Consider the following 12,607-nt stretch of genomic DNA (forward strand, 5'->3'; position numbering starts at 1 on the left):
GTTTCTTAACACACAAGCCTTAAGGAGCCCATACACGCTCCGTTTTGAGGCTCCGTTCTGTACTTTTAAAGTACACATCGTATCGGATTGCATGCCTTGTGCATGCATTGTACATGCACTGCGATCCGATACGATGTGTAGCTAGTACAAAAAGTATGTGCAGCACATACTTTTTGTACCGTACTATGTGATGCGCGTGAGCGCGCATCGCATAGTACAGAACGGATGTCAGCGAACGGCTCCGTGTATGGGCAGCTTTAGGCCTAGATGTACTAAACTTGAATATTTATAAATAGGAGAGTGATAAACCACCAGCCAATCAGTTCCTAACTGTCATGTCACAGGCTGTGTTTGAAAAATGAAAGGTAGGAGCTGATTGGTTGGTGGTTTATCACTCTCCATTTTATGACTTTTCAAGGTTTTGTACATCTGGCCCTTAGGCTGACCATACAATTATACAATTTGGGCCCTTTTCACCTAATTCCGACAAATCAGATCGAAAAATCGGGGGAAAAGTGCCCAAATCGTATGTGCCTAACCTCCGGAGATCATAAGTGCTGCACATATAGATTTGCCGTAATCGGCAGGATCCGGCAACACTTACTGGAGGTAGCATACATTAAATCATATGCTAAAGGATCGCATACGTTTGAGCAGTTGCTGAGGTATCACGTGCAAAGCTACATGAGATACCTCAGATTTGTGTATTGGGGCCATTAGACTAAATATCTCAGTGTTGTATTTATGAGTATATTTAATGTACTGTATTTCATGTTCATATCCTTTCATTGGAACCCAGCAAACAGTAGATCGCGTTGCCAATTAATACCTCGTTCTCACTGCAAGGCAAATTCCCGGGTCTAGCATGTTGACCCGGTAATTTGCCTTTTAACATGGATTTTTTTGCAGTGTGAACGGGTCAACCTGTGTCAAAATTCCCGGGCCTCCAATCCTTCTTTTTACCTGTGATCCGGGTATGCAGTCATGTGTTGACCTGCTCACACTGCAAAAAAACCCGTGTTAAAAGGCAAATTACCGGGTAGAACTGCTTCACCTGGGAATTTGCCTTGCAGTGGGAACGGGGGTCCGTCTCTGCAGCTCCCGGCATTTAAATGCCGGGTAAAAGCCGTGTTATTCACACAGGCAGTGTGAACACGGCATAATACAAATTATTTTATCTAACATGCATTTTGTTGGTTTTAACCCGTTGAGTGCCATCATCTCTGTGAGAGATGTACAAAGTCCCTCACACTTGTCATTTAAATTCAAATAAACATGTTGTGTAAAATAATATATATATATATATATATATATATATATATGTATATATATATATCTATATCTATCTATCTTTCTATCTTTCTATCTATATATATACGGTATACTGTATCCTATATAAGATAAACATTACAGGTCATTACGATGAATACAAATGGGCACTCAAAGGGTTAAAGATTCTGAAATGTATGATTTTTAACATAAATCTACTGTATGTGTCATGCAAATTTGTGATTGTCAAAAATCTAATCTGTCTCAGCTTACATATATGTATTTGTGTTCCTTTTTGATCACACACCTCAGCGTTCAATAGAATGCCCACCTATTTTCTACACATAAACCTAGAATATAATAAATGTAATTACATGAGTCATATAAACATACATATATATCTAATTGTTGAACAATTCAATTGGACAATTATAAATATTTTAATGTACATAAAATCAAAAGTTTAAAACTTGAATAATCACCATGTTCTGATTAAAAGAGAGCTTTATCTAATTAACAACTTTTAATACAGAAATAATAAACTGTATAATACAAATTATATATTCTAAAGAAAATATATGTATAGTGTTCACAGCATTTTTTTTTGTTCTTTTAAAGGATACAATAAAAGAAGCCACAGGCTATTTATTTAATGCTACAAAGAAAAGGCTCTATATACGTAATGTGAAAATTTTAATTCCCAATTCATGGTCTGGAAATAACTACACAAAGCCCAAGACAGAAACATATGATAAGGTACAGTACAATAATGTGGACAATGAAGTAAAATGAGAGAAGACTAAACATTCTGTACAGTAAAAATAGCTACCGTACAGAAACCTAACAACTTATTGCACAAGTTATAAAAAGTCCATAGAATTGGTTTTCTTTATCCGCATAGTATTTCGAAAATAATGTGGAGTAAATCAGAAAACTCATCCATAAAGTTTAAAATGTTATTGATGCTTCTCTGTGTTTGCATCAGAGCCCATGGAGCAGGTAAACAACGTCCCCCCGCCCCCTGCGGCCCCACATGAGAGAAATCCCGCCTATTTGCATGGCTGCAAATGCGTTCGCAGCCCTGCACATGAGGGGAAAAAATTTGGAATCACCATCAAATGTTTTTTTACCCTCTGTTTGCAGCATCGAGTAAGTCTAGACTTTTCGGCGCTGTGAAGGCCGTGGGGGAAGGAGGCCACTGATGATGTCAGTGGCCTTCCCTCCCAACGGCCAGGGAATGCCTGAGTTTCCTGGGGCACTTCCTGGAAAATGGTGCGTCACCGCCGTCAAAGGGCTGCAATCACCCTGTGAGTAGCCATGGCTGCCTGTGTAGAGATTGCTGCGCATGCGCAGTTGTGCGATATCTGCTCAGGCTGCAAATTTGCAGCCCAGTGAATGCTTTTGAATTGTGCCCAATGTCTGTAGTGATTTTTCATTGTTTTCTGATTGTCAAAATTTAGAATTTTTTTATCTCCTTCCAACTCCGCAGCCTTCACCTAACCCTCACAGCCTATCTCTAAATCCCACTAGTGCCTACATTGAATACCCCAACCCCCCCACCTCCTCTCTGCCCTAATACTAACCCACCATACATACAATCGAGCTGCTGGCAGTCAGGGATTCCAGCACTGGTCTTCTGCCCATTAGTTGGGATTACAGCTTCGGTACTCGGACTGCTGGCATCTCGATAACCAGGACATTAACTGTATTTGTACTCTTGGTGGTTTAATGTGGACTACTTTCCTAACAAGACCAGTTCAGTGATCAGTAAGTTTAAGAGGTACTTCTCTATACATAGCTTCCTTTGACAGCTGTTCACAGAAATCGCCATGCAGTTCAAGAGCAATGAGATTCCTGACTTCAGCAAGCAGTCCTCATTATCTGCACTCCAATGGACTAACCAGTACTAAAACTTACCCAGAGAGGTATTGCTAAGTAGTCAGCAGTTTCTAAGTAGTTAGGAATCCTGCCTAACACCTTCTTTCAAGATGTTACCACACTCTCATCCTTATAGTTATGCTTAAACTACAACCACATAAGTGCACTTGCCAGATGCAGAACATGTGGAATGCCCATGTGACGCAGCATGTGTATGTCTATTGCCAGTGTGTGGGTGGCGGTAAGTTGCCCTTCTTATTTTGCAAAAATCCTGTGCCACACAATTTCTGGTGGCAACCTGCAATCTGGACCGGAAGTACAAAGGCTAATTCTTAAACAGCAGCTATCTCCGACTATGTGTTCAAAGAGGGAGACCTTGAGCACCTCTTACTCAGCCCAACAGGAACTATCCTAGAGTCTTGGTGGCCCAATCCACTCATAGGATTTTATATGATCACTGTTGTAAATACTTTATGTACAGTATGCACAGGCTTGAAGATGTAGCAGAGTTTCTGTACAAACCAGCAGATGCCTCAAAACTATGAACAGCCCACTTACTTAATCAGTGGAGTGGTCTTATTGAAAATAAAGGATAATCCCTATTACACATATTAGTAAATAGAGCAGAGCTTGAGTAGAATAGAGCGTTATTTAGCTGACATCCAGTGTATATAGGTACTGGTTAGTCGTGAAGAATGCTGGAATAGCATTTACTGTATACCAGTAGGTAATCACACTGTAGCTAAGTGGAAGAATAAGATGGCTGGACACATGCTCAATAGAAGCCTAATCAGCCATCTTGGGAATGAAGCTTCCCTGGAGGAGCAACAGCATGGAGTATGTGTAGTAGTGCAATCCACTTTCAGGAATCACTTTAATATGGTTAAATCATTGTACACAGCTGTACTTAAGATAAAGGGCAGCCTCATTCGGGAATATAAGATCATAATATTGCACACACTGGGTTTATTTAGATGCTCGTACTACATATTATATTACAGAAAATGGTTTTGCAGTGATAACATAATTTAATAATAAAATAAATGTATTTTCACTGGATTGTTTTTTTTTTTTTTTATTATTGTATTTTACTATTAGGCTGATATTAAAATTGCAAGACCTTCACTGAAATATGGAAATGAGCCATATACTCAGCAATATAGAGGATGTGGAGAAAAAGGCGAATTCATTCATTTTACTCCTGACTTCATGACTAATGATACAATCTTAGACGTTTATGGGCCTCGAGGTAAATAGAACACTATCTGTTATGTATCATAATTTCACAGTTTCCTTTTTAATTGTTTTGTTACACGACCATGATGTTTACAAACTTAAGACTTAGGGGGGAATTTACTAAGATGGAATGGATACTAATGCACCCATTTGTACCCATTTGATCTTAATTACTGCCGGGATCAGCCGTTCCGCTGATTTACTATTAGCCAAATTCAGCTGATTTACCGTTTTACAAATGGCAACCTTAGCCGAATTCTGGTGTACGAATGAGTACACCATCGATAGAACTCAGCCGTATTTTGCCATGAGTTCTTTGGTGCTCTGCTCATTTATGAGCATTTGTACTGCTGAATTTGAATGGGAATTCAGCAGAAAATAAGAATGGAAAATTTGGCATTTTCCATCCATATCGTGCTGGAGCCTGCATGGATCATCGGATCCGTGCAGGCTTCTCTGAGAATAAAGAAATACTTAGATAATAAGAAAAAATGGCGTGGTGCCCTATGTGATAGCAGTCTACGAGGGAAAGTTGCATCCAGGAATAGTGAAGTAAGCACCTTGTCCCCAGATAGAGGACAGGATATGGTACAAATATAACATGGGGCCTTATTTTGGTTCACTCTTTCTTACAAAATACTTCTTAGATGGACAAAACCATGTGCACTGCAGGGGGGCAGATGTAAAATGTGCAGAGAGAATTAGATTTGGGTGAGTAATTTTGTTTCTGTGCAGGGAAAATACTGGCTGCTTTATTTTTACACTTCAATATAGATCTCACTTTGTAATAAAACCCCACCCAAATCTAATTCTCTCTGCATATGTTACATCTGCCCCCCTGCAGTGCACATGGTTTTGTCCATCTAAGAAGGATTTTGTCAGAAAGAGTGAACCAAAATAAGGCCCATGGTGAAGGAAATAAAATGACTGCAAGAGGATATGAAGCATACGGTGTTCGAGATAGTAAGCTCCAGTGGGGCAGATGTATTAAGCCTGGTGAAGAGATAAACTGGAGATAAAGTGGAAGGAGATAACGCACCGGCCAATCAGCTGTGTTTGAAATATGACAGTTGGAAGTTGATTGGCCGGTGCATTATCTCCTTTCACTTTATCTCCAGTTTATCTCTTCGCCAGTTTTAATACATCTGCCCCATTGTTCCTTCACTGGTCTTGTGTGTTCATTTACTGGCTTTGTGAGTCCAATCACTGGTAATTTCGTCTCCTCTCCTGTTTTTCTTGGTTGTAAAATTCTAACTAGTACTACAATTTAAAAAACCACAATTTTTTCAAAATGTAGATACAGTATATTAATGATTATAGTCCACATCTCAAAGTGTCATTTATGTTATGTTCGCTACATGCGCCCATACTCTTAAACAAGAGAACTCCCATAACTATTCATTCACTTGAGGATTCACCCTATGGGCCTGATTCAGACCTGTTCACTAGCCTGCATATCTTAGCAGCCTAGCGAACTGGTAAACCCCTGCCCACCGAACCCACACAGCCCCCCCCCCCCCGTGCTGCATGCAAGGTGATGTTTACGCTTATATATCTCCTCACATGCGGCAGCACGGGTAAAAAATCATTCGATGGTCACCGAAGACTGACTTTTATTTCCGACGGCGATGGACGAATTCGGGGGCAGCTGACATCCACACGCCTGCATTCCCAGAGGAACTCCCAGAGTTTTTATGGGGGTGCCCATAAAATGCTGGGCTTTCCCATCCCCAGCCCCTACCCTTCTCTTCCCTCCCTTCACAAAGTGAACACCTCACTCGCTGAAGACATTCACACAGGGGGTCCCAACATGCCCATAGTCGCCCATGTGCCTGCGCAGACCCGCACCATCACCCCATATTTGCTTTTATTTGCAGTTTGTTTTATTTTTACTTATTGGTATTTAGGTTTTTATAATACATCTACAAAACATGTTTCCTTCCAGGGAGACTGTTTGTGCATGAATGGGCTCATCTCCGATGGGGCGTCTTTGATGAATACAATTCAGACAAACCCTATTACATTGCACCAAATAAGAAAGTTGAAGCCACAAGGTAAATGATTTACTCACAAATGGAATCATGTTATCATCAAGATTTTTAATACACGTAATAAAATTGTATAATGGCAAGTAAACAAAATATCTAAATGAGTGTACCAGAAGTATCTACAGTTGGTTGTTGTGTCACAAACTAAATCACTGTGTAACACAAATTATAGTACAATTGTTTCCTTTTGTAATATTTTTTTTTTTTAAATAATTGTGTTACAAATGTAATTTTCAGTCATGAATCTTCGATTCCATAAATAAAAGATCTGGGGCCAAATGTAATAGGGTGAGAGTTTCAGAAAGTGAGAGATGTTGGGAGAGTTTTCCCTTGCTATGTAAGTGATTGCTGCTTTAAAAAAAAAAAAAAAAAAGGGAAAACTTTCCCAAAATCTCTCACTTTCTGAATCTCTCACCCTATTACATTTGTCCCCTGATGCACAATTTTTGGGTGTTTTACATTAAATTTACTAAAACATTTACCTCAAATTTTATGGTATTCTGTAGAAAAAAGAACTCTTGCGTCATTCTATTCCATTAATGGCGGGAAACCATCTGGTTCTTCCCCATCAATGACAAATCTAATCTACCTTAAACTATTGATTAATTGTAATCGTTGATGGCCATCCCTACGTTACAGGCATGCAATGCATGCTGGTGAGAGCTGCAGCTACTGTACATGGAGTTCTTCTTTACCTGACTCAGCCAACCCCTCTCCTATGACTTGACATAGCTGAATGTAATGAACTAAACTGATAAAATGTATGTTGTGCTGACTATTTATAATGTGTTTCCGCATCAGTGGTGGACCTACCTTTTTGTAACCCTGACGCAAAACTAAAAATGAACAATATCTGGAAAAATGGGGTGTAGCTTATTTCAGTGAAATATTTCTGCTATTCTGTAGATGTTTATTATTATGGGAAACAACCCCTAACAACGGTAAACATGACCCTATTGACCATCAGGTCAACAGGGTCAAAAGGTCAAGGTGTACTGTATATGGTTGACAAAGACCTAGATCAACAGGCAATGACTGACACAGGGCTGGACTGTCCCACAGGGGTAGAGAGGAAATACCTGGTGGAACCCACTGTCTGGGACTCGTTCCCCTCCTCTAGGAATTAGGTTCCAGACTGTGCACTTGAACTATACATTATACATTATTTATTTATTAACAGTTTCTTATATAGCGCATATATAAGTGCATGGTCTAAGCCACTATATATCTCAAGTAGCTTAGACCATGCACTTACTAATTGTTAGCTAAGCCTCTAAGCATGGACCCCTACAACTGCATTCCCCCATTGGGCCCTTCATGCCTTATTCTTACACAGACTCTAACTCTTTCCCTGGTTCCTAACCATAACGGTCCCCTCCGGCAACCTAACCCTAAATAAAGCGCCTTACCCTAACCCTCCAACCATCCAGAAATAAAAGCGCCAATACTTTTATGTTGACCATTTGCATGTCGACCTTTTGACCCTGTTGGCCTGACTCCATATGAATTATTTATCTCTCACAGTCTTTTCACTATGTTGTCATATTGCCTGCTGACCTGTATATGTTCTGTCCATCTACCATCCGGATACTGGGTCCCTGCATACTGTACATTCAAATAAATGCATCTACACACCCAATGACACACAACATTTAGCCTACACATGCCATCCGGTTGCACTAATTCCATCCCAAGTGAAGATCTAGATGACTCTGAATTGTTTTCCTTGCTAATTTTGTAGTTGCAAGATTGATTGCAACTCTCAGGCAGTTCCAATGTCTTTATAATTTTATTTTATCAGTAAATGTCTGGCAAATGTAAAACTTGTGTAAATTCTACTATTATAGTTGTAAATTTATTTTTTCTCGGTTGTAGGTGCTCGATTGATATTTTTGGTACAAACCAAATACAGAGATGTATAGAAGGAGTATGCACCCCTAGAGCATGTGATTTTAACCCTGACAATGGCCTTTATGAAGATGGTTGTGTTTTTGTGCCTGAAAAATTTCAGCGGGTTAAAGAGTCTATAATGTACTTGCAAGCACTACCTTATGTGAGTATTACAAATATGATCCATTTCTGTTTCCTGAAAAAGATGATGAGTGTTCAAAACCGGTGTATACAATAGTCTTGTTGTATGGAGCTGGTCTTGCTGCATAAGTTGGCCAGAGGATATATTATCTCACCATATTTAATCATGTGATGTGATTTTTGTACAAACACTTTTGAGTAATTTATAATTCAGTGTTTTTTAAAATAAGCTTTCCCTATTAGAGCTAATGGGTGAAATATAATAGGATGAGAGATTCAGAAAGTGAGAGATTTTTAAGAAATCTCCAGTTTTTTTAAAGCGGCAAATCATACTAGTTTTGCAGTGTAAATTATTGCTGCTTTAAAAAAAACTGGAGATTTCTTACCAAATCTCTCACTTTCTGAATCTCTCCTCCTATTAAAATTCACCCAATGGCCTTTATTCAGATCTGATCGCAGTACAAATTTGTTTGGAAAATGGGCAAAACCATGTGCACTGCAGGTGGGGCAGATGTAACATGTGTAGAGAGAGTTAAATTTGTGTGATTTATTTTGTTTCTGTGCAGGGTAAATACTGGCGGCATTATTTTTACACTGCAATTTAGATTTCAGTTTCAACACACCCCACCCAAATGTAACTCTCTCTGCACATGTTACATCTGCCCCACCTGCAGTGCACATGGTTTTGCCCATTTTCCAAACAAATTTGTACTGCGGAAGAAGTGAATGAGATTAGGCCTTCTGTGTGCCTAGGCAGCCTGTAGGGAAGTACACCTAAATGATATCCCTAAAATATCAGATAATAACAAGATACAAAAACAGAGTGAGGGTGTTCCTTCCAAGTGGCGCCCTAGTAAGAAGAGTACGTCCCTATTTGTAAAGGAACGATCCTCTTCTCCGTGTGCGTAAGATAATGTAAAATACCACAATGCTCCTTCTGTTGGGAAGGGGATCCTCTTCTCCGTATCGGATAGACCAGCCAACAGATAATAGTGTTTTCCTTGGACCACCCGCAAGTACCAAATTTTCTCCCAGGTTATAGATACCGGAAAAAATGGATATAAAGTGGCACATAGAATAATACCATTTATTGAACAAAAAGCATAAAATAACAATATGTGAGGTAAACAATGGGCAATTACCAAGTTGTTGGAGAACTAGGATAAACAAAGTTCTCAAAAGCGCATGGAAAGGAAGGTAGGTACCCGGGATGTACCTCCACGTCCAGGCCAGTAGGTAATTGATCCAGTGTCCAGTCCTCAATAAAAGCTCCTGTTGCCTGTTGCTTGCCCTAGTGTGAAAACCATAGTAGCGTGCTGCACATTTTTTATATACATCCACTATAGGGGGCATGGCTGCAACATCATATGCATGGCTATCCTTCCCTGGCATGTACAAGCCATCAGAAACGCCATTGCACAAGTACACTACACTTGCTCCACTGCCATCGTGGCATCCATGCAAGAACATTCTGGGATGAAATCACATAAAGCTGATGACAATGAATGTGCATAAATATAAACACTTTACTGAATGCACGCAACTTTTCATAATATTTTCTTAGGTTTACATATAGTCTGGGGCGGGTTGCACCAGGCAACTCTTTTAAAAAGCAATTGAGCTGGTATCCCATGGCATGGAAGCCTTATCTGCGGTCAAGGGCCAGCTAGGTATAGCCTGTGCAGCCGCATCATATCATTATTTCCACTGTCTCCTGGGTAAAATGTTTTATTTGTCCACACCCACATTCAAATTATTCCAGCCCAGATTCAGAATAAGGAGCACAGAAGCCCAGACCAAGATTTACAGTGTGCCACTCGCACGCGCAACAAAAGAAGACCAGAAGCACATTGTCTAGAGCAGTGCAGGCTAGTCATGTAGTGCGTGATCCTCAGGCCTAACCTCCTCTGTGTGCTCCCCCTCCTCTCACACAACAATTATTTAGTAGAAATTACTGGATACATACTGTGATTGTTGGCCATTCATGGTTTCACAAACCGATGGTAAACCATGCACTTTCACTGACTGGTCCCAGGGTTAATCAGAACCTGCGGGTGAGCCATCATAGGTATCAGGTGTGGAGCTATGCTCAATTGCTGAGAGCTGCAGCTATGTGGAGTTCTTCTTTACTTGACCTCATGGGGCCACACATTGGTATCGCAAGCAGGATTAACACCGTGATATTTTGACTAATTTTCTATAGGATTTATATAGTCACAATTGTAAGGCAAAATTGTATTTGTGTGCACACCTCTAGAAGCTGTGTGAAGAGGTGTACTAGTGCACATGCACTGTGAAGAAGGCGAAACACTGTTAGGCCTGAGGAAGATCGGGTGCAAACTAGAGTGAGGCCGGACACCATAGTGATAGACGCTGAGAGTGTTGAGACATCAATGGTATAAACACTGAAAAGGCCGAAATACACAGCTGGAGAGAAATATTCAGCTGCAATAAATATTAGAACATTAAATAAACAGTCAAGAGAAAGACAAACAGCAAGACAGATAAAGAAACAGAAATAAAAGTAATATGTGAGGTAAAAGGGCAAGTTTGAAAATACAGCTTGGCAGATTGTCAGTGAGATGTGATGAGGTAAACATCAAAGAGAGATAAGAAGAAAAGTGGAAGATACAGATACAAGAGCAAGAGAGAGGATGGGCATGGTATTATGCCAACCAGTAATCTTGTGACAGAGACAAAAGGGCTGATTCTGCTACACACTTCTGTGACAGATTTAGGGTCCATTGTCACATCTGCAACTTTACACTAATCATATGGGGTTGGATTTAGGGGTGAGGGTGCTCCTTGGCTCAACAATAATGGTTGCCCCCCCCCAGCCTAATTTTTTATTTTGATGATAGACAATAGGCAGAGGGCTCCATCGGAACAGGCCGCACGAGCGCCTCGTGTGCACATACCCCATTCCTGAGGATGGTGGCAGCTGGGGGTTGGCGATTCTATCGCCAGGAGCAGCTCCGATGGGAGTTGCTCCATCTGTAGGTTTAATGAAGAAGTGGGTCTTGAGAAGAGGGCAGGTGGGAATGTAAAGAGAGATAAGGTCAGATATGTAATTGGGAGAGGAGTGGATGATGGCTTTGTAAGTGAGAGTGAGAAGCTTGATTTGGATTCTAAAGGGGAAGAGGAGCCAGTGTAGGAATTGTAAGAGAGAGGAGGTGCACATAGTATGTTTGGAGGGGAAGATGAGCTCGGCAGCAATTTTGAGGATGTGGTGAGAGGCGTTTGTCAGGGAGGCCAGAAAGAAGGAGATTACAGTAATCTAATCTGGAGATGACCAGTGAGTGGATGAGGATCTTTATAGCATCCTGGGTGAGAAAGGGTCTGATCCTGGAAATTTTTTTGAGGTGCAAACTGCAGGACTGTGGCTGGTGCTGAATGTGTGGTTTAAAGATGAGGGAGTATGATTAACACCAAACAAGCGTACTTAGGGTCTAGAGGAGATATTGTGGGAAGGGATGTTATGCAGGAGGGTGGTAAAATGATCAGCTCAGACTTAGACATGTTTAAAAAAGCACTGGAACATATAAGAAGAGATAGCAGAGAGATAGTTGGAAATACCTGTAAGGAGAGAGAGAGAGAAGAGAGGTATATTGGAAGCCAAATTAGTGAATAAGCTCACTTAGAGAACACGTATAGATGAAGAAAATGAGAGGACCAGCCTTGGGGAACACCTACAGTTAGTGGAAGTATTTTAAGGTGGAGTCATGAGAGGTGACAGAGAAGGACCATAGGTTGGAAGATATCCAGGTGAGAGCAGTATCAAGGGACCAAGGGAGTGATGAATTTGCAGAAGGATGTGCGGTCCGTTCGGCCAGCTTCTTACCGCGTACGGACGGAGTTGCCGATCCCTATGAAAGGCAGGGTTTCGCACGCACGGTCCTGGCCGCATATTCGGATCCGGCCGCACCGATCAGAATAAGGCCCCAAGTGATGATGTGCGGTTAAGGAGTTTAGAGGTGGAGGATTCTATTGAGATATCAATTGGGATGTTGAACTCATCTAAAATAATGAAGGGAATGCCAGAAGAGAGGGAGGTTGTGAGCCAGGAAGCAAAGTGATCAAAGAATTTGGTGTAAAATGGCAGCAAGACAGTAAATGACAGCTACTCGATAGTGCAGTGCCAGATT

The 12,607-nt window shown here is 40.8% G+C and overlaps 1 protein-coding gene across 1 annotated transcript in view; it reads left to right on the forward strand.

Annotated features, from left to right (window-relative positions):
• Window positions 1-12,607, forward strand: part of LOC146027274 (calcium-activated chloride channel regulator 1-like) — a 57,009-nt gene that overhangs the window by 310 nt on the left and 44,092 nt on the right. Inside the window, exons 2-5 of the mRNA XM_083158214.1 lie at window positions 1,888-2,025; window positions 4,246-4,396; window positions 6,329-6,437; window positions 8,307-8,484. Coding sequence (XP_083014340.1) covers window positions 1,888-2,025; window positions 4,246-4,396; window positions 6,329-6,437; window positions 8,307-8,484 — 576 coding nt within the window. The remainder of the gene's footprint in view (window positions 1-1,887; window positions 2,026-4,245; window positions 4,397-6,328; window positions 6,438-8,306; window positions 8,485-12,607) is intronic.

The sequence above is a fragment of the Crinia signifera genome, chromosome 8 (assembly GCF_055691185.1).
Source record: "Crinia signifera chromosome 8, ASM5569118v1, whole genome shotgun sequence".
Lineage (NCBI taxonomy): Eukaryota > Metazoa > Chordata > Amphibia > Anura > Myobatrachidae > Crinia > Crinia signifera.